General features: G+C 45.3%; 1 protein-coding gene across 1 annotated transcript in view; it reads left to right on the forward strand.

Moving 5' to 3' along the window:
- Positions 1-23,324, forward strand: part of LOC308292360 (zinc finger protein 385D-like) — a gene marked incomplete at both ends in the record, with an annotated part of 114,918 nt that overhangs the window by 24,380 nt on the left and 67,214 nt on the right. The window contains 3 exons of the mRNA XM_080734673.1: positions 5,554-5,716; positions 8,523-8,692; positions 11,255-11,451. Of these exons, the coding sequence (XP_080590799.1) occupies positions 5,554-5,716; positions 8,523-8,692; positions 11,255-11,451 (530 nt within the window). The remainder of the gene's footprint in view (positions 1-5,553; positions 5,717-8,522; positions 8,693-11,254; positions 11,452-23,324) is intronic.

Genomic DNA, 23,324 nt, shown 5'->3' on the forward strand with positions numbered 1-23,324 from the left:
GGTTTAGGGTTAGGGTTAGGGTTAGGGTTAGTAGGTCGGTGGAAGCGACCACCGGTCGGTGGATTTACCTACCCGGTCGCTGGATTAGCGTCCCAGTCGGTGGAATTAGCGTCCCGGTCGATGGAATTAGCGTCCCAGTCGGTCGATTTAGCGACCCGGTCGCTCGCTTTAGTGCCGCGGTCGGTGATTTAGCGACCCGGTCGCTCCATTTAGCGACCCGGTCGCTCGCTTTAGTGCCGCGGTCGGTGATTTAGCGACCCGGTCGCTCCATTTAGCGACCCGGTCGCTCGCTTTTGCGACCCGGTCGCTGAAAACTACCGACCACGTCGCGACCCGGTTGTAGGTCGCTAAATGATCTCGCCCTCTCTCGAAGGCTTTAGGGGCTGAAATTAACGGAGTTCTAAAACTTTAGCGATTCAATAGTTAGGACAACTTTAAGATTTGTTTTATAAATAAAGTTACATAGTATACCTTTACATTTTTCATAGATTCCATATAGTTTCATTGTTTGACAGCACGATCATCAGTGTACACCAGTGTTTCTCAAACTTTTAAATGTCAAGGTCTCCCCTTAAAGAGGTGGTGCCATAGTTTTGTAGTTTTTCTGGTTTTCATGTGTCTAGGAGGTTGACAGTACTTCATTAGACACCCTGGTGTGGTTGTTATGAGAAATTATGCATTCTCTTTTTATTTGGGTTTTTAGCTGGAGGATGCCACCTGCTGGGTCAGACGTGCCGTTCCAAAAACACCCATACTTATTACATCATAGAATCAACCCCTCCCCCAATTACCATTCACCCAACACACGTGGGTGTGGCTAACTTCAGCTGGGTCACCACCCACCATGATAACCATGCATACCAATGAACTGGTGGGTGTGGCCAAATAAAATCATTTTAACTCTTTCTGTACACTTTTTTGGAAAAAAATCTTCCTCCTAGTATAATCATATTAGTAGATAATCATGTTTTATAGAGGGGAAAATCATGGCACCTGCACTTTAACTCTGACCGTATACAAATGTAACCAAATGGACCCTAACAGGTCCATTCTTATACTGTTAGAGTTACAGACTTTTATGGGTCAATTCGGACCCCCATAAACGAACCCACAAAGTCCCTGGAATCTACTTTGAGAACCACTGGTGTACACAGTAATACATGTTAATACAGTATGCGTTTTGAGACATTTAACCGCTTAAACCGTCAATACACTGTCCTTTCACTCTGTACTTGGTCTGCTTTTTTTCCCTCTACACCAAACCTCTTTGAAAATAGCCGATCCATAGCTCACAACGCCTCGCACATCCATTTTTGAGGTTTTTGATTTTGTGGCATAAATCAGGGCTATTGAACACCCTTTACATCTGAGTGTTGGTTAAAATAATATTGAACCAATGGAAAGTAGTTAAAAGTGCTTGGGACAAAACCTCCTAATTCCACTTGAGCTCATTTTCCCGAAAATGAACATTTTGGAGTTAGGAGGTTTCGGCCCGACAGCAGAGATATCCTATCACACAAAGATTTGGTGGCCTCCCTGTAGTGAATCTGAGGACCCCTTATAGGGGTCCCGGACCCCCTGTTGAAGACCCCTGTAAAGATTAGACTGTTCTGCCTCAAACAAGAGCCGAGCGGTGTGCAAACTGCTTTGAACCGTTCTCAGAACTCTGTGCTATGGCGTGAGTGGAAAACGACAGACAGCTTAATTACAACCGTTTCGCAATCACTTCATAACTCAGCTAATCGTATAACGGGCCAGAGCGAGGGGATCAATTAAACATTTTTACAGACACCGCTGGGAGAACAAATCACACAGCGTGGTTGCATTCCAACACCCTGCAGCTGTTTGGTCTGTCATTAAGCCATTTAGGCCTAGAATTATTGAATGCTTTAACTATTGAAAAATAGCAGATATACAAGCTCACAGCGCGGCACCGAGTGCCGCGCTGTGAGCTTGTAGATCTGCTATTTTTTTTTTATTATTATTGAAAATTGTGTGCAAATCGTTGACTATATGTATTTTTAGTGAACGTTTTTAACTAAAATGTTGCTTCTGGGGGGTCCCTGGAACTAGATATTTTGAGATGGGGTTCCGTGGCCAAATACATATCATTTTGGGGGTCCTTCACATGAAAAAGTTTGAGAACCACTGACATGGTAGTCTCTCAAGAACAGTCTAACTGAGCTCCATTCAAGTGAAAAGGACCTTTTCTTTGACGATGGCTATAGCCAGATTGCTGACATAGAAACATACAGTAGGTTTTTAAAAAAGGATTCAAAAGACACTTATAGAATCAGGTCAATATTCAAATTTTCACGATAAAAAAAAAAAATAGATCTACAAGCTCACAGCGCGGCACTCGGTGCCATGCTGCAAGCTTGTATATCTGCTATTTTTCAATTGTTAAAGCATAAAATAATAATGCGCAATAATGTGTACCCGGTCTAAATAGCTTAAAGCTTCGCTCGCTTGCTTTTCTGTCCAGGACTTGATGAGCCAGTTTGAAGTTTTGAAGTTTCTGATCCAGGAAAATGTGAAATACCTGTAAATGGCTGGCTGTGGGGATAATGGAAATACACTGGTAACATCGCCATATAAACCTTGGGCAATGGTCTATATTTAATAAGTTGTATACCTATGCGTTTTAAAGCAGGGTTCTTCGCCGTGTTCAGGCCAAGGACCCCTTAGTTGAGAGAGAGATGAAGCAGGGACCCCCACGACCTGTTCATAGATTCCTTATAGTTTCATTGTTTGACAGCACAACCATCAGTGTATTTTGGATTCATGTCAATTTGTGTTTTTAGATATTTAATCACTTGAACCGTCAATACTTAATACACTTGACCTTTCACTCTGTACTTAGTCTCTACACCATAGCTATTTGCCAAAAATAGCCGATCTACAAGTTCACAACGCTCAAATCGTCACTGTTGGGCAGAAACCTCGTATCTCCAAGTTTCAAATGTGTACATTTGAAAACAGCAGATCTACAAGCATTTTAAAATGATAAATACAAAAAACGGTTTTGGACATGTACAAGGTTTCCACCCGACAATGACGAAATATAACTCATGTAATTGGCCCCATTGGCTTGTCACTTGTCATGATCTGAGATGGCAAATCTTTGAGTAGCAGCAGCGCTACAGAGAGAGATCTCTCTCTATAGCACGCAATGAGGGCCTCTCCAACTCTTTTTCCCGGGCTGAATCAGGGGCCCAGCACGTCCCTGCCGGGGATTCAGTATCTCTCATGGACACTTCGAGACGTAGCCACGGGGAGCCGGGAATCGAACCTGGAACCTTCGGATTCCAAGACGGCCGCTCCTGAGCCACTGTCGCCCGATGATGTCAGTCATTGTGGGAAGATTGACACAATCCTTTTCATGAGGACTTGCGGCTGTCTGAACATCTAGTTTGGGTCTGCTTAGGAGGCAGTACACGGACAGACAGACAAGCAGACAGCCTCATTACAGTACAAACGTTTTGCACTGACTTGGCTTGGATAATGAGAGAGAACGTTTTCTATAGAAGCAGAGAGGGAAAAGGAGATAGAGAGACAGATGGAAAGAAAGCTTGCAGTATAGGGGCGTCACAAGGGGGGGAGGGGGAAGTGGGACTGAGTTACTAGGGCCCAAGGTGGAGGGGCCTTCATTATTTTATGCTTTAACTATTGAAAAAAAACAGATCTACAAGCTCACAGCGCAGCACCGAGTGCCGCGCTGTGAGCTTGTAGATCTGCTATTTTTGAAAAGTTGTGAAAATGTGTGCACATCTTTGAATATATGTATTTTTTTAAGCGAACTGAGAAATGTTGTAAATAGAATTTTGCTTCTGGGGGTCCCTGGAACTAAATATTTTGAGATGGGGGTCCGTGGCCAAATGCATATAATTTTGGGGGTCCTTCAGATGAAAAGGTTTTTCTAAAAACCTTAGAAGGATTTGAAATATTCAAAGACTCAAAGACAAATTTTCAAGATTTTTCAAAAATAGCATATAGATAGAGCAATAGATCTACATAGCATAGCATATCTGCTATTTCTTATTAGTTAGAGCACCAAATAATGTGTTCCCAGTCTAAATGGGTTAAACCCCCTCCCCCTATGAAGAACATTCATGGGGGGCCCGCAGTGAATCCTTGTACCCAGGGCACATGATTTGGTGCGACACCCCTGCTTGCAGGTCAGCTGTTTTCGGTACTTGACAGCGCCGGACAACGAAGCAGGCCTATACACGCAACACCGGCAAGTACGACGGAGCTTAACTCAAGGCTTAATCACATGCCGTTTGTAGTCAGTTATGCGGGGATCGGTCGAGAGAGCGGGCGAGGTCCTCTGAAGATAGATTTTTCGTATTCTTTCACCGCAGGGGCCTTATCAACCCCCTAAGAGCAGGGGAAGGAGCGCTAGCGGGGGCCTTATCAACCCCCTAAGAGCAGGGGAAGGAGCGCTAGCGCTAACAAACGTGCGGCCCACTCGACACAGGCAGAGATAAACATTGTTATCACTCTGCGAGGTCCTTAAATCAGCGCTCGCTCCCCTCCGGGGGAGCAAGGCTCTCCTTCCTTCCAATCTTGACAGCCGATAGCGGAGGCAAAGCCTCCTCTCTCTCTCTCTCTCTCTCTCTCTCTCTCTCTCTCTCTCTCTCTCTCTCTCTCTGTCTGCACCAACACTGTGGGTTTAAACACTGGAGGAACGCACCGTTCGGTACGTACGCACCGAGCGTCCCGGGGGGAAATCACTGATTATTAGGCAGATTAGAGGAGTTTGACGGGGATCATAAAAAATGTGTGCTCACTCTCTCTTTCTCTCCCTCTCTCTCTCTCTCTCTCTCTCTCTCTGTGTCTCTCTCTGGATGGGGGGGAGGAGTGCTTTGCGGTGGTGCAGCTGTTACGATATCCGGCGAAACTTTAAGCGAAAGGAGAAAAAGGAATACAATTTGCCTCCTCCTCATTCTCTTTTCTCCGGCGCTCTGTCTATGTCTTAAGCTCTTGTTGTTTGTTTTCCTCCTCGGACACACACAATCACACAAACGGCACACACACGCATGCAATCTCTTGCTCATTCCATCAAATTCACCCGCTCTCATTCGTGTCATGCTCTAGTGTTTTCTCATTATTAACCCTGTAAGACCCAAAAATAGAAATACTCGAAACTAAACCTTTTTTGGCCTGTCAGATAGAAGTGCTGTAGGAGGTATTTGGAGAGGAAAACGTAATGTTTATTTATTTTTTTAATGTTTTTGTAAGGTTTTATAGCCATAAATCATAAATCATGCTCTAATTTTCATTTTGGGGATATCTTTCACAATAATAACATGTGTACATGTTCTAGGCATTCTAATGATCACCAACAAAAATTATTACAAGCATTTTACTAATGTTTTTGTGAGGAATAGCTTCAGTGAAAAAGTGAGATATTGTCCGTCCAGACTCTGGACTCCAGAGATCTTGACGTTGCGTGAAAGTCAGCCTCTGTGGGGGGGTATTCCTATGCAAATATCATGGCCAATGGCATTGTAATACTAATTAATGTTAATTAAAATTTCCTCAACACAGAGATGTCAACAGCAGCAGAAGCCCCTCCTCCTCCTCCTGCGTCGGAGCCGTGTACGCCGAGCGGCGGCGGCCGCGGCCTCTTGGCGGTGGAATCGGCGCAGAGTGGCGGCTCCGGCGACGCCTCACTGCCTCCCAGCCAAGGGACAGAGAGGGAGAGAGAGAGGTAAGGCTGTCATTGTTAACAATGTTAATTGACGGTTAATTATCACGCAAAAATTATTTGCGATTAACGACATAATTGTGTTCTTGCCATTGAACAAGACAATAGTAGCCTGATTTCAGACTCAGCTCACGCTTTAGTCTGAAATTGTGTCCTATCCTGATCGATTTCTGGGGGAGGGACTTTTGTGCGAGCGTGCACACGCGTTGCCGCGCGCGAGTGATCGCGACGGACGGTGAACGCGACGCACGGTGAACGCGATAAACATTTGTGTGTGTGTCAGTGTCTCTGTCCATGCCAGTGACTGCTTCCACACAGAACTGCGACCAGAAACATGCAATCAACAGACCCAATGAAATGACTATTTTGGGTATTTTATTTTGAAGTTTCAGTTTGAAAAGGAAGCCTGTGTGTTTCTGAACCAATCCGAGGGGACCAGCCCTTCAGGCGATGGGATTTAAAATCTGAGTAATGGGAGTAATGGGAGCCAGCAATGGGAAACAAACAGGTGAATGTAATCAAAGGTTCATTTATATTCAAAAAGTCTATCTATGTCATCACTTTTTGAATTTCTGTTCACAGGAAGTAATTAAGAATGGCCTATTTATGGACCTTTGATATAAATATACACAAAAATTGTTTCTTTTCTATTTCTTTGGCATCTAGTGTTAGGTATGGCCACATTATCACTACAGATATGCCCCAAAAGTGTGAAAAACATGTTTTTGATTTCACCCTGTCTTTAACAGCTTGGTGAAATCAGCGCGCGCGTACATTAAAATAACTACAAATGCAAAATTTAACAAGGTATTGTAATTATATTCTCCACACGTTTATTCTCCCCATCTTGACAGAATGGTATATTCCCTGGTTCCGCAGGTCAGCTGCACAGGTGCAATTCATTATTGTTAATTGTGGCACGTTTACTATACCAGTAAGACTCCCTAATAGGGAGATAAGCGACCGCCAGGTCGCAGCGTGATTTTAGGGCAAAATGTGTAGGAGTAGGGTCCAAAAATGTGTTTGAAGAAATTGGCCTGTTGGTGGCGCTATATGGGACAGATCCATATTGATGAGATGAGTTCAGACAAACTGTGTACCGATTTGCGTGATTTTAGGGCAAAATCTATAGGAGCAGTGTCCAAAAATGTGTTTAAAAAATCGGCCTGAAGGTGGCGCTATACGGGGCAGATCCATGTTGATGACATGAGTGTAGACATACTGTGTACCGATTTGCGTGATTTTAGGGCAAAATGTGTAGGAGCAGTGTCCAAAAATGTGTTTGAAAAAATCGGCCTGATGGTGGCGCTATACGAGACAGATCCATATTGATGACATGAATGTAGACATACTGTGTGCCGATTTGCGTGATTTTAGGGCAAAATCTGTAGGAGCAGTGTGCAAATATGTGTTTTGCAAGAATCGGCCTCATGGTGGCGCTAGAAGAGGGTCATGTGTGAATTGATGGGTGGAGGTTGTGATTTGGCAGGCAAGGAGTGTGTGTGCAAAATTTGGCATGGATCGGGGCAACGGTTGCGGAGATATGAGCAGGGCAAAAGTGTGACGTGTGACAGACAGACTGACGGACGGACGGACGGACGGACGGACGGACAGCTGGTGGTGCAATTCATTATTGTTAATTAGCCAGTAGCTATGCCCCTCCCAAAAAGCTGTTGTCCAATGCTAGCTTAGAATAACTTCCTGCTTGCCAAGGTTTGCCTTGGCAACAGCATTGGCAAACTGCCGGTTTTAGGGGAGGGGCATAGCCACAGATATAAAAAGCTAGATACCTCCTCCGCCGCTGCAGTTCATTTGCGCGACTGGTCAAACACCTCTGGCGGAAGTGCACAACTGTGGAACTGCGGAAGGCACTCTGCCCCCTCCAATGAGAAAGAGGGAGTCCTGCCAGTCCTGCATCTGATTGGACTACCGAGCTTCCCATTCTGTGACGCACAAGGAAGCGTCCTTCAGAATTCCCAAGAGCCCCGCCTCAGAATTCTGGAGGCTTGCGTAGAGTTATTGGGAGGCTTGCCAGCGGTCTTGGACCAGCACCCCCCAGCCGGAAGAGGCGTCTACCTTTCTATGTCTGTGGGCATAGCTACAGTACTGGTTCCAGACTGCCATATCCAGCCCAAGAAACCATAGACATTTTTGGGTCACCAATCATGTTGCCATACCTTACCTTTTTCTGAACTGACGCCACTGCCAGAGAAACAGTCCACTCTGATAGTGGCCGGGGTCTCTGGGCTGGAACCAGGCAAAGACAATATAACACATCTCTGCTGTCGGGCCGAAACCTCCTAACTCCAAAATGTTCATTTTCGGGAAAATTATCTCAAGTGGAGTTAGGAGGTTTTTTTGACCGAAGGGCTTTTTATTACTTTTCATTGGTTCAATATCATTTTAACCAACACACAGACGTAAAGGGTGTTCAATAGCCCTGATTTATGCCAAAAAAAAAGAAGCTAAAAGCTAAAAGATTTACTTAAGAGGTTTTGGCCGATTATGAATACAGACTTGATTTCTGTTTGCCATTTAAGCTTCATAATCTCAAACTGCACTGTGGGCAGATTACTGTCATTTTAATAATTTCATACTAATTTCTTTATTTTTTGAAGAATTATCGTTTCCATGTTGAACATGTTGAAAAATAGCAGAAATAGCGGATCTACAAGCTTACCGTTGTACGCTTGTAGATCAGCTATTTCTGCTATTTTTAACATGGAGGCGGTCATGACAATTATGCAAAATAATTGCCATTATCTCAAACATTTGCCATGAGACAATTATGACGTAATAATTGCGACAGGCCTGGCGAGAGGGCGAAGGAGACGCTACGCGGTGGGGAAGCCGCGGAGGAGGAGCAGCCAGAGGCAACGGAGACGGAGTCCGAGGAGGAGAAGGCCAGGCGCCTGCTGTACTGCTCGCTGTGCAAGGTGGCCGTCAACTCTGCCTCCCAGCTGCAGGCCCACAACAGCGGTGAGGCGGCGTAGACCAGGGGTTCCCATAAATATTTGTTTTAATCCGAGGCACCCCTACATTATAATTTTCCACTCCCAGCACCTTATATTTATAGCATATCGTCGTTGTCGGATGGAAACCTTCTATGTCCAAAATCGTTCGTTTTGTATTTATCATCTATAAAACGTACTAAACTAGTGAAAAACAGCAGGATCTACAAGCACACAACGCCTCGCGATGTGCTTGTAGATCCGCTTTTTTCACTAGTAGATCTGCTTTTTTGCGACAGATTTTTCTGCCTGACAGTGACGATATTTTAGTGATTACGTTGCGAGGAAAACGTTGAGATAATAGCCATTTTGGTTAGAACTTTGTACTTCAAGTTTAAAATGATACTAAAAATTTCTTCAAGTGTCCAAATAAATTCCAAATATTATCAAATGATCTCGCGGCACCCCTGGACGCGAGTTTAGAAACTCTAGGCTTGCAAAGGGAAGGAGCGCTCGTTTTCAGTTATTGTCCACGACATTGCAAGCGGCGCGAAGGCCAGCGGTCCTTGGTCCTGCTCTTCGTGCCCGAGCGCCGCAGGCGCGAGTGCCCGCGAAGAGCGGGCCGCCGGCCGCGCGAGTTACGAAGCCGTGGTGAATGCAATCGTTCTACGGCCTGGGCAAGCGCACGATAAACGCAATGATAATTGGGTTTTGGTGCACCTCGCGCGGTCCAAGTGACTACAACGGAGCGCTCCCAACCTCCGGTTCAGCCAATCACAAGCTTCAAAAATGAGTGCGGGGCGTGGTTTCCCTCAGCAAGCCTAGAGTTTCTAAACTCGCCCCCTGGACTGCCGTCGCGGCACCCCAGGGTGCCCCGTCACCCACTTTGAAAACCCCTGGCTTAGACCAGGGGTCTTCAACGTTTTCAGGCCAAGGACCCCTTAGTTGAGAGAGAGAGATAAAGCAGGGACCCCCCACAACCTGTTCATAGATTCCATATACTGTATTTTCATTGTTTGTCAACGCGATCATCGGTATATTTTGGATTCATGTTAATGTGGGTTTTCAGATATTTAACCGCTTGAACCGTCAATACTTAATAAACTTGACCTTTCACTGTACTTAGTCTGCCCTTTTCCCCCTCCAAAGCTCTTTGCCAAAAATAGCCGATCTACAAGCTTACAACACCTCACATCGTGAAGCGTTGTGAGCTTGTAGATCTGCTATTTTTGGCTAAAGTTCTCAGAATGTGGACACTAGGGTTCTAGTGGTTAATATAAAAAAGGGGGGGAAAACTAGTTTCTATCACACAAAGATTTGGAGGACCCCCTGTAGTAAGTCTGAGGACCCCCTAGGGGTCCCAGACCCCCTGTTGAAGACCCCTGGCGTAGACTGTTCAGTTCTTATTACCCGCTCACAACTGGGTTAAGCACCGTTGGTCCCACCAGTTTAACATTCACCAGGTTAGCATTCACCAGCGTCGGCAGGTTAGCATTTCACCAGGTTAGCATTCACCAGGTTAGCATTCACCAGCGTTAGTTTTACTGAGGTCAGGGTTAGGGTTAGGTTTAGGTGTATCTCCGTCCCCCAGACTTTCGTCAGCTCTGCGCAGCCAATTAGCCCTATTCACGCCCCGCCCACTCAGCAACTTCCTGGTGCTAAAGTGACGCTTTGAAGGGTAAACCCAGCTAAAAGCCCTTAGAGTTAACACAGAAATCACAAATGTAATGCAATTTCCGAATTGACATTGCACTAGGTTGTGTTGGTAGTTTCTGAGTATTTTGCTTTGTTTAACAATGACAGTAAGATACTTGTTGCACTAACTAGCATTGACTGTTACGGTCTCTTTTTGTAAGACACTTTATGTATATACTTATTATTCGCCCCCTCTATTGATGCACCTTCTCTTTATTGGTACTGTACTGCTCTTGTTTTTTTCCCCCCCTCTTATCTATATTTGTTCTTACTTCTCTGTAACTTTGTAAATAACTGTATACTGCTGTGCTACAACTGGACAACTGAATTTCCCCCTTGGGATAATAAAGGTATCTATCTATCTATCTATCTATCTATCTATCTATCTATCTATCTATCTATCTATCTATCTATCTATCTAAAATGCGGCTATCATGATCAAGAACACAATATAGTAAAAGGCACAAAGCGTTATAATTTACTTTACCGTTCGAAATAATGATTTGTTGGCTTTAAGTCCAGCGATTTCTGTGTTAGTTTACCCTTCAAAGCTGACGTCAGCACCAGGAAGTTGCTGAGAAATTTGCTGAGTGGGCGGGGCGTGAATAGGGTCCATCACAAGCTTCCGCTGCCTTAACCCAGTTGCTTTTTTGATACACTCTCCCCACTTCTCATACCTGCTCACTTCTCAGGCGCCGTCCATACGAAAACGACCTTAGGTGAATCCGCATACGTTTTTAATCGTTTAGACCTTTCTGCCTGAATACGCACATCTTTGAAACCGGATCCCAGAGTGAATCAATCTGAAGATTGGAGACCCACCCCCCAAATAATTTGGGGACCCCCGACCCACAGGTTGAGAACCACTGATCTAGTGTTTTGTCGTTGCATCCAGGCACCAAGCACAAGACCATGCTGGAGGCCCGGAGCGGCGACGGTGCCATCAAGTCCTTCCCCAGGTCAGGGATCAAGGCCAAGCTGGCGGCGGCGGACGCGGACGCGCCGCCAGAGGCGTCCACGGGCCTGCAGAACAAGACCTTCCACTGTGAGATCTGTGATGTGCACGTCAACTCTGAGACGCAGCTGAAGCAGGTAACTACCAAGCCCCCAGAACCCTGGTGGAGCCCTGAAGCGCAATGGACATGGTGGCCGTTTTGAAGTACTGCAGTTGGGGCCACTAACATGAACGCGCATCTAGGCTTCTTTGAATTGACGCACGTTCATACCGGAAGTGCTCGTTCATGAATTGGAGCCCCAGCACGTCCATGAACACAAATTATGACGCAAATTGCGTCACAGTTATACTTCTTATAACTCTATGGTAACTACAGGCACTAGGGCATTCATCAAATATTCGAATATTCGAATATCAAATCACTATTCGACGTTGTTCACTGAAGTCGAATATTCTCTTTTTTTTTTTTTTTTTTTCTTTAAAAAATATATAGTTTATAAAGCTTGGCTAGATAGGAAGTCATAAGAATGAGTTTATCAATGCCCCTGGTGGAGGAATTATTTTGTTAATGCTCTATACCAGGGGTTCTCAAAAACCCCAAATAAACAGATTTGAACTGGGGACCCCCACCCTGACAAGCACTTGTAATTGTAGGTATTACATGTAATGTAACTAATGTGGTTATTGTGAAAATAGCCGATCTACATGCTCACAACGCCTCGCAACGCATGTATTTGTTCGCCTCTTCCTTACTTAATATTTGACAGTTTGGCCAGTCCTGTTGAATATTTGACTATTCGAATACTTTGAGGTTGAATAATTCGAATACTAAAAATCACTATTCGTGAATGCGCTACTCGGAGATCCAGCATAGTGAAAGTTGTCCAACAGAGGATGCTAAAAATGCAAAAAAAAACGATGTGGAGAAAACGATCGCCAAATGACTGATTTCGGTCATTTGGATTCCATAGAAGTCAGCATAGTACATGTCTTCTTTAGATGGAATCATGTTGTTCAATGAAAATAGCCGATCTACAAGCTCACAACGCGTCGCTCGTTGTGAGCTTGTAGATTGGTTATTTTCAACTATTAATTACTTTAAGGTTAAAGAGTGGTGGGAGGATCCTTTCATGCCGTTCCATGAATCACAAGGTAGGCCCAACCAGTAAGACTCCCTAAATCGGGAGATAAGTGACTGTCAGGTCGCATACACAAACTTTAGAAGGCAATGGTACTAAGCCAATCTGGAGGCAATATGGGAAATGGGACAGATCCACGTTGATGACTTGACTTTAGAGATACTGTGTACCGCGCAGTGTCCAAAAATGTGTTTTTAAAAAATCGTCCAGATGGTGGTGCTAGAAGAGGGCCATGTGAGAAATGAGGTCGGTAGCCAAGGAGTGTGGTTTGGCAGCCCAAGGAGTGTGTGTGCAAAGTTTGGCATGGATCGGGGCACAAGTGTAAAGTGTGACGTGTGACAGACCTGTGAGGTGTGAGGTTTTGATAGTAACCTGACGGTCGCAACAAAAAATGTTAAGTGTTTGGATTTTATTGTTGCTTTCATTCACACTGGACGCAATAATAACAATCACACCCAGTCAAGTGAGCGGTTCTAATTTTGAGTTCATTTCATGAAGCTTCCCACGAAGCTTGGCCAATGTGACCCTCAGGGACGTGCTGGCCATTGGGAAAAGCGGGACAACTCCCAAGCGGCCGGTTCATTCCCGGTCCAAGCCGGTCCAGGCCGGCCATTAGGAAAAAAATAAAAAATAAAATGTCAGCCTTCGTTCCATTTTGGGTGCTGGGCGGCCAACAAAGTTAGTAAATCGTCATTGTCGCGATGCGAGACGCTGTGTGCTTGTAGATCGGCTGTTTTCACTAGTTTAAATCATTTTTGAAATGATAAATACAAAACAAAGGTTTCCACCCGACAACGACGAAATATAACTCATGTATTTGGCCCAATGGCTCATCACTTGTCATGATCTGAAATGGCAAATCTTTGAGTAGCAGCAGCGCTATAGAGACAGATGTAGGAGCGCGCACCGCTGTAGGAGCGCGCACCGCTCAATAATCACATTATAATCCCCCCCCCCCCCCCCCCCCCACCCACCACACACACACACACACACACACACACACACACACACACACACACACACACACACACACACACACACACACAGACACATTCTTTTTCATCAGTTTACAGTTTACAGTTTAGGCATTTAGCAGACGCTTTTAATCCAAAGCGATTTACAATAAGCAGGTAATACACATCACTATAATAAGCCAGATAATATGTCAGTACATTAACAACAATATAACAAATGCATAGGAAGAAAAAACTATAACATAGGCAGACCACACACCTAATCAGCAAACAACTTCTAAAACCTAAAAATGCTATCTAGCTTCATGTATGGTCATTGAGGGAAGGGGGAGTGTTACAGTAGTGCTATGGGTTAGGTGCAGTCCACGGCGGAAGCTAGGGAGTGAGTCTGTAGTTCTAAGTGCGACAGGGAGTTTATTCCACAGTTTGGGGGCCAGGAGGGCAAGTTGTCTAGGAAGAGTGGATTTTTGTCCTGGGGTTTTTAGCGAGGGTTCTGTCAGCATCCCTGTGTTGGCTGATCTGAGTGAACGGGTGGGGTTGTAGGGGTTGATCAGGTTTTGGAGGTATGGAGGAGCCATACCTTTGGCTGCTTTGAAGGCAGCATCAGTGTTTTGTATTCAGTGTGGGCCGCAACCCGGGAGCCAGTGAAGGGAGCGGAGAAGGGGGGAGACATGTGAGAATTTTGGCTGGTTGAAGACCAGTCGCGCCGCAGCATTTTGGATCAGTTGGAGAGGTTTAAGTGCACATGCCGGGAGGCCAGTGAGGAGAGAGTTACAATAGTCAAGTTTTGATATGACAGATGTCATCCTGGGAAGTGTTTTTTTATCCAAAATATTTTGGCCACCCAAACACTTTGCTGGGATTAAGCATTGAGCACGCAGCACTGAAAGTTGGAAATTGCACGACAATAGATTCACATTCCTAACTGAACTCTTTTCCCAGAAAACGCACGCAATGGCACGCTCTGAACAGATTAGCTGTCAAGTATTATAATATACGGTACATGTCAACAGTGCAATGTTGAGTTCTGAATTCCAATTCAGAACTCAAAGAGAGACCGTCATCAGATTTATTTTGGTTTGGGACACAATTTTTACTTCTTGTTCCATTCCTTCTCTGTAAAGGAATTTTCTTTACAATAAATAGTCTCAGTGGCGTCAGTTCAGAAAAAGCTAAGGTATGTCAACATGACTGGTGTCTTGCACTCGCGCGAAGGCGTGCGTGCAAGACACCAGTCATGTTGCCATACCTAAGCAACAGGCAATATGGCAGCCTGGAACGGTTGTTCAAGTGCAGCTATACTTGGCATGTTAGTAAACGTGCCACAATACCTTGTTAAAGTGACCATTTTGTTAAATTTTGCATTTGTAGTTATTTTACTGTAATTTAACAACATGATAACTAGAACAGATAGACAAAGAGATATTCATGGTTTATATTTAAAGGTAACTTTTATTTCCCCCTCTGGACCCAGGGTATGGCAGCTGCATACCCCTGCCACACCCAATTGACACCCCTGAATAGTCTTACTCTAATTGAGTAACCTTTTCATGTAGTTGTACTAGTAGAGTAGATTCTAAAATCAAAGTAATGTATTGCTTTCACTTTAGTAGAACGTTTTTACTAAACGTATCGTACTTTGGAAACTTTGGAAATCTTTGTAAAGGTAGGATTTGCAGAGTAGCCTGCGGTTATGCTTTTAAGGTAGCAATCCGTTGGAGTTTGCTTTGAACCATGCACCATTCTCTCTGAAGTCAACCTTTGATCAATCTTTCTTACGACGAAAAGATGCTCACTACTTTGGAGAACGTACATCACTGAACTGGAGAATGGTTGGTATTCATGATGAAATGCTTTGTCTTCAAAAGAGCTACTTTTGGACCTTGAGTAGTTTTCAAGACAAGCAATCTTACATACACGTAAGAGATATAGGAGCGTTCCTTATTTGCGCTCAATTGGAAACAGGTGCTCTTTGGAGGGGGTTATCATCACAAAGCAAACACATTTTAATATTTTCCTCTCCCCAGTCTCTGTCAGGTGGAAACAGGGGCGTCACAAGGGGGGGGGGAAAGTGAGACTGAGTTACTAGGGCCCAAGGTGGAGGGGCCTTAATTATTTTATACTTTAGCTATTGAAAATCAAGCTACCTTTTGAAAAGTCGTGAAAATGCGTGCAAATCTTTGAATATGTGTATTTTTGAAGCGAACTTTTGTAACTCAAGTTTTGCCTCTGGGGGGTCCCTGGTACTAAATATTTTGAGATATTTTGAGGTTCGTGATCAAATACATATCATTTTGGGGGTCCTTCACGTGAAAAGGTTTGAGCACCACTGACATAGAAACCTTAGAAGGATTTGAAATAGACTTTTTCACGACTTTTCAAACATCGGTGCACCACTGGCATAGAAACATCAAAAGGTTTTCACGATTTTTCAAAAATAGCAGATCTGCAAGCTCGCAGCGCGGCACTCGGTGCCGCGCTGTGAGCTTGTATATCTGCTATTTTTCAATGTTTAAAGCACAAAATGATCGAAGTGAATCCTTGTACCCAGGGCCCAGAATTTGGTGCGACACCCCTGACCGTACTCTACGGCTCGGTTAAGATACGTTCCTCGGAACCTCATTCAGGGACGTGCTGGGTTCCTGATTCAGCCCGGGAAAAAGCGTTGGAGAGGCCCTCATTGCGCGCTATAGAGAGAGATCTCTCTCTATAGCGCTGCTGCTACTCAAAGATTTGCCATTTCAGATCATGACAAGTGACAAGCCAGTGGGCCAATTACATGAGTTATATTTCATTGTCGGGTGGAAACCTTGTATGTCCAAAACCGTTTGTTTTGTATTTATCATTTTAAAAATGATTTAAACTAGTGAAAAAAGTCGATCTACAAGCACACAACGCCTCGCGGTTGTTGATCTGCTGTGCGACGGCCTTGTATGATGAAGCAGGGCTTTGCTTTGCGAAAAAGTTTACACATTTGAAACTTGGAGATACAAGGTTTCTGCTCGACAGTGACGATTTACTTTGTTGGCCGCCCAGCCCCCAAAATGGAACATTTTTTTTTTTTTTTTTTTTCTAATGGCCGGCCTGGACACCCCGACAAGAACTCCCGGCCGTCCCTGACCTCATTTGTCTCCTGCTCAGGAGATGAGTTCTGGGAACACAAGTCAGAACTTTCAAAATTTGTATTTTGTTTTTGTACCTTCCCCTTCAGGGGTGGTTGTGGTTGTAATTGAAACGTAAACATAAAATAAATTGCACCTTGAGCAGTGAAAACAGAAAACACGACACACGTGCATATTATCTCCTTGTATGGGCCTTTCTGTCCGGGACGTCATTTACTTTTTTTGTACTAGCAAGGATCTCCATACCGTACTGATACACACAAAGTGACATGTAGGAGCGGTTTGCACCGCTCAAAAAACATTCATTTTATGTTCTGGAAGGTTCTGGGTTAACAATTCATCCTATTTAAAAATTGTCTCATGGGTGTGACATAACCATATATAGAGTATCTGTGCCTCAGACATAACCATATATAGAGTATCTGTGCCTCAGACATAACCATACATAGAGTATCTGTGCCTCAGACATAACCATATAAAGTAATTCCTTGCGCCAGCAGAGTGGACAAGTACTGCGTTCTGTGTTTCTGTTTCCGGCGGTGTCTGTGCGTCCTGTGCGTCTGTCTGTGTTTACACCCGTAGCCAATCAGGGGAGCAGCGTTCTCTGTGATGTCACCACCATGGTGAGGTAGTTTTTCCTATACAGAGCTGAGCTAGAGGCCACGCCCAACGCGGAAGTGCTTCTCCTTTTTTGGCCAAGTATATTTATTGTCAAAACCATGACGGTGGCGTGCCGTCACCGGCGACTAACGCCCCCAGAAATAATGAAAGGAGACTCAACGTTTCCAGTAGGACATGTTATTGCTACAGCACCAAGGGAGCGGTTGCGTCACATCCTCTTTATCTCGCACTCATCGTTTCTATTTCCGTTTGCCAGACTGTATGCCGGGAGCATTTACCCAAATCGCGGAGGCAACAGTCTGGCCTCGCGAGACTAGTCTAGTTATGACGCAGACCATATATAGAGTCATTATGACTCAGACATAACCATATATAGTCTCTGTGACTCGGACATAACTATATATTAGCTTTCCACTCTCGTCTCGCGAACCTCCTCCGCAGAAAAGCTCTACTTGTGGTAGCCGCCCGCCGATTGTAGCATAATGGCGAACGTTGTGGACACCAAACTGTACGACGTCCTTGGAGTTTCCCTGTCTGCTTCTGAAGACGAGCTGAAAAGGGCCTACCGCAAGTTGGCGAAGGAGTATCACCCCGACAAGAACCCCGACGCCGGAGATAAGTTCAAGGAGATCAGTTTTGCATACGAGGTTCTGACCAACCCAGAGAAGAAGGAGCTATACGATCGCTTTGGAGAACAGGGGCTACGGGGGGGAGGAGGAGGAGGGCCAGACATCAATGACGTCTTCTCTCAGTTCTTTGGAGGAGGAGGATTCATGGGGGGACGGGGAAGAGGCGGCAGGCGGAGAGGAGAAGACACGGTGCACCCTCTGAGGGTTTCTCTCGAGGACCTCTACAACGGCAAAACCGCCAAACTGCAGCTCAGCAAGAATGTTCTGTGTGGTTCCTGCAAGGGTCAGGGAGGTAATAAGTCCGGAGCAGTCCAGAAGTGCGCGGCATGTAGAGGACGCGGCGTGAGAACCACGCTTAGACACCTGGCCCCCGGCCTGGTCCGACAGATGCAGTCGGTCTGCGCAGACTGCGACGGAGAGGGGGAGGTGATCAACGAGAAGGACCGCTGTAAGGAGTGTGGCGGTCGTAAGGTATGTAAGCAGACCAAGCTTCTGGAGGTTCACGTGGACAAAGGTATGAGACATGGCCAGAAGATCACCCTCTCTGGGGAAGCCGACCAGGCGCCAGGCACTGAACCGGGAGACATAGTCCTGGTGCTCCAGGAGAAAGAACACAAGGACTTCCGTCGCGATGGCAATGACATTCGCGTGACCCAGCGCATCAGCCTGGTGGAGGCCCTCTGTGGTTTCCAGACGACAGTCACGCACCTCGATTCACGCCGGCTGCTCCTCAAGCATCCGCCCGGAAAGGTCATAGGGCCAGGCTGTATCCGGGTGGTTAAGGGCGAAGGGATGCCTCGGTACAAGAACCCCTTCGCGAAGGGAGACCTGTTCGTCAGGTTTGAGGTTCAGTTTCCCGACAACAACTGGATCAGCCCCGGAAAGCTCGCCGGACTGGAGGATCTGCTACCCGCTCGCGCCGAGGTTCCTGTAATCTCTGCAGATGCTGAGGAGGTTGACCTGGAGGGTTAGGACTGAGGTCAGGGGCTGGGCGAGGCCTACAATGATGGCTCTGAGGAGGAGGGAGGTCACCATGGGCAAGGAGGTCACCGCGGGCCAGGGGAGCAGTGCGTACACCAGTAGAAAGACTCATACATACCGTTAGTGCCTGTTGAGATTGGCAGATTTCCATCCATCCATCCATCCATCCATCTTCAACCGCTTATCCAGATTTCACCCAGGTTTTTCATCTCACTCACGTCACTTTGTCTGCTGACCTCACTCAGCAACGAAATGAAAAGAAAAGAAACAAAAACTAGAAAGACTGTTCCTACGAAACAGTGTGGGCTCGCATGGAACACCATCTATGGGCACAAAGATCTACCCTTTGGCTGCTCCTCATTGGCTAAGGGCCCTGCCTTTGTACTGTCAGTCATTTTTTCTGAGGAGAATAAACTTGACATATAAAGATTTGGTATAACAATTTGGTCTCGCCTTTCAGCGAGCCCACAATTAATGAATCGAAATGAATCAGTTAAAGCGCTTGTACAAAACTATTCCTAAAAAGGATAACCCATTGTTTTCATTAGTGCTGTATGGAGAAATCTCTACATATGGGCATAAAAGGCACACAGACTGACAGATACAGATATATCCATAGGCATAAAAGAGACACGGGCAGACAGACGGATGGGTACATGCAGGTACTCTGAAAAAACATTGCCTGGCTCCAGCCAATAAACCCGCCCACTCTCTGAGTGGACTGCTTCTCTTGGTCTGGAGGTGTCATATGACGCATGTCTTTCTGTCGGTGTCCTGGCCGATCTGACGCACCAACCAATGAAATCAATGCAAGACCGAGGAGGGGTGGGTCTAACTTTTGAAAATCAACAGAAACAGTGGAGGGGGGGGGGGGGGGGGGGGGGGGGTGACTCACCAGAGTTCTTAATTGCTCCCTTTGAACTACAAAAGGGTTCTGAACTGCAGTCAGTGATTGAGCCATATAGCTCGTTAGTGATTTTTCTCTCTAATCAATGAAACATCAAGGACAATGCCTGTCATAGAGGGGAGGGGGAGGGGAGAATGTTTTGTGTACACAAGTCAAACACAACCCCTCCCACCAGATGTCTTGTGATTGGGAATTTCAAATTTTAAATCCCCTCCCCTTTGAAATCTCTTACAATGGGGACAATGTCAGACTCAAGCTCCAGTGCAGAGTCCGAAATCAGGCTAGTTATTGCATAACCGGGTGCACTCTGCTGACTGAACGGCCTGCTGTAGAAGCTTTGTATGTTCTCTCGGGCAGCGCCATTTACGTACCAGGCAGAAATACGTTGTGAGAGAACGCTTTGATTGGAGCTGTTTTAGGCAGTGTTGATTTCGTCGACTAAAACTATGGCGAAAAATGTTTGTCGACTGCCTTTTTTCACTGACGAAAACTAAATAAAAACCTAAATAAAAACTAAGCTGTAATGACTAAAACTAAGACTAAATATATTGACATTTTCATAAAAACTAGACAAAAACGTTGCTGGTGCTGAAGAGAGTCATTTTATGTTTGGTTGCTCTCAGGTGTTGCATGCTGAAAATAGCAGATCTACAAGCTCACAACGCGTCGCAGTGCGACGCGTTGTGAGCTTGTAGATCTGCTATTTTCAGCACACAACCAAGTGTAAAATGAGTCATTATGGTGCCATCAAAGCCTGCCAAAATACATTTTAGTTGACTAAATCAACTGTAAAAAACCTTAAAATTAAAAAAGACTATGACTAAAACTAAATTAAAATTTGCTGTCAAAACAACACTGGTTGTAGGACAGTCTGTAGGACACCCAGGGCTAACTGTGAACTTGAAGATGGGCACATGCTCTCTCCTCTGCCTCTGGAGATGTGATGAAGCTGTGGGGCAGCTGCTGCGGCTGCTGCTCTTGACTAAATTGCATGGCGTCGTCAAACGAGGTCTTCACATCTAAGATAAACAGGTCGTCAACGTCCTCTTCCAATGATGAAGCCAGCCGGGAGTCTTCATCATCACTATCTACCCATTCGGAGGGGTCTGCAACTCCTCCAGAGAGGATGAAACGACCTCCCACCGTGCAGCAGCACAATCCCGCACTCCCACGTGGGACTTCCGCTAATAGCTCAACCTCCTTCCAGGAGAAGGTCTCTGGATTGAATTCCCACAGATCAGTGAAGAACCTTTCTTCAAAGTAGGTCTGGCCACCAAATATGTACAGCCACAGATGCCCCAGTGGAGCTGCTCAGTTGCCAACAGTATGAGACTGTGGTTGTACTTATTTACAATTTAAGCATTTAGCAGACACTTAATCCAGAGCGACTTAGAATAAGCAAGGTAATACATCAATACATCAACAGGAAAGACATTGTAGGCAAATCTAAGAAAAACTGCTAGACCAAGCACCTATTCAGTAAAAAACTAGACCAGGTCAACCTGGTTGTGCCAGACCCCCTGTCTGTCATCATCATTTATGACATCATGCCTTTTGTAGGCATGTCATCATCATGTCATCATCATATATACCCTTTATATAGAAAACCCGGACAGACATTTGCTTATGTAGGCCTACCCATTTCATGGGTCTGGCAAATATATATATGCTTTGATTTTGATCAATGGTTGACAATGTCATAGATGGATCAGTGAACTAAATATTGGACCCGATCGCCACAAGCCACATAATATTAAAGGCCCAGTGAAATGGCTATTTTGGGTATTTTATTTTGAAGTTTCAGTCTGAAAAGGAAGTCTGTGTGTGTCTGTGTGTTTCCCATCGCCGATGGGACGTAAAATCGGAGTCATGTGAGGCTTAATGTTTTGTTTGTAGCCCTCAGTAGCAAGGCAGAGAGATACGACAGGCTGTAGAGAATGTTAGTTTCCAAGTTGCTTATTATTCCAACCTATAATGTTTACAGATAAATATTTTATTGTGCTTATTAAGTTTACAATGAGTAATACATAGTTTGGACGTCATCTTGAATGATATTCAAAACGGAGTAGCTTTATAATTAAAAACTGTGTTGGAGGAATGCCAGCAATGGTAATCAAACAGGTGAATGTAATCAGGTTCATTTTAGAGATAGGTGCGGATAGGCTTTTGAGGTCATCCGTAGTGTCTGTTCGTCTTTTTTGTGCTGCGCTACGCGCTGATGCAGTCAGACAGACAGGCAAGCAGGCAAGTGCACACAGACATCAAAGGGGGCTTGAGCCCCTACCCTTTTATCCGTCTGTAAAAGGTGCCCTCTTCAGACCATCAATGCATTTTTTACTATGGTAAAAAAATGCAAATGTCCCCTTTCCATACCATAACTGAAGGCTGCATTCAAGAGAATTGTCCATCATATGCTGCATGCACCATTCAGTCACAATAGGACAAGTGGCGCCGTGAGGAGGGAGAGGGCGACTTGTTGGGAGCTCCGCAAACAATTGTCTAGAACAGTTGTTTCTTTAGCGACAAACTGATATTTTAGCAGCATCTAGTTTGATGATAGGACCTTGATTACAAACGAGTGTTTTGTAACATCAGTTTAGTATAGTTTGGGGACCTTGACAGCTGTACAATGACGAGACTCACCTACAGCAAGAACATGCTACTAACCATCAGAGAAGTGAGCCAAACTCACCGCGGGAGACCTACGGATCCCATCTCCCTGATCCCCGAACTACGGCGGAGGAAGAGAGGCAGGCGAGCCGGTGTCCTGGTCCGGTTGAGGCGGCGTGCACACCGTGCTCCACTCCCTAGCATGTTACTGGCCAACGTACAGTCTTTGGAAAATAAACTGCATGAACTGCGTGGTCGGATTTACTTCCAGCCTGACATCAAGAACTGTAATGTCATTTGCCTTACGGAGACCTGGTTGTCAGCTGGAGCACCGGATCACGCCATCGATGTCCTGGGATTCTCTGTCCATCGGGCAGATCGAGACAGGGCTCTCTCCGGGAAGAAGACCGGCGGAGGTGTTAGAGAAGAGAGAGAGAGAGAGAGAGAGAGAGAGAGAGAGAGAGAGAGAGAGAGAGCGAGAGCAAGAGCGACAGAGAGAGGAACAAACATACACATAGAGCTTTTTAGTGGGAAGTTTAAATTACCTACAGTAGCCTATACTTTGCAATTTGTGTGAGGCGGTGAGGGATCTATGAAAGAGATTCAACTTTTTAGAGAACAAAGAGGTAAGTTAGAGCTCAACGAGGCATGCCGTGATGCTGCCTTTAAGTGATTGCAGCTGTTTTGTTTTATTGTGGACTGGAGCACCGGACATATTGCCTCATCATGAAAATCAAACCTCGGTTCAAAGTGAAGCGGTGAACTTTTATTCTATGTGTTCTAGAGTTATGAATACATTCTTTATATTCTGAATGAATTAATGATTTTATCTGGAGGGCCGAATTGTCATGTGAAGCTTGACCAATCCTCAAAGTATCCAATCATCAGACCGGGACGGACACTACACACATACGTACGTACGTACGTACGTACGTACGTACGTACGGACGGACGGACGGACGGACAGACAGACGGGACAGATAAAACCTGTTCGTTCTGAACTGAAATGGCCATATATGGACATGGG

Source organism: Nannobrachium achirus (assembly GCF_963921795.1).
Source record: "Nannobrachium achirus genome assembly, chromosome: 10".
Taxonomy (NCBI): Eukaryota; Metazoa; Chordata; class Actinopteri; order Myctophiformes; family Myctophidae; genus Nannobrachium; species Nannobrachium achirus.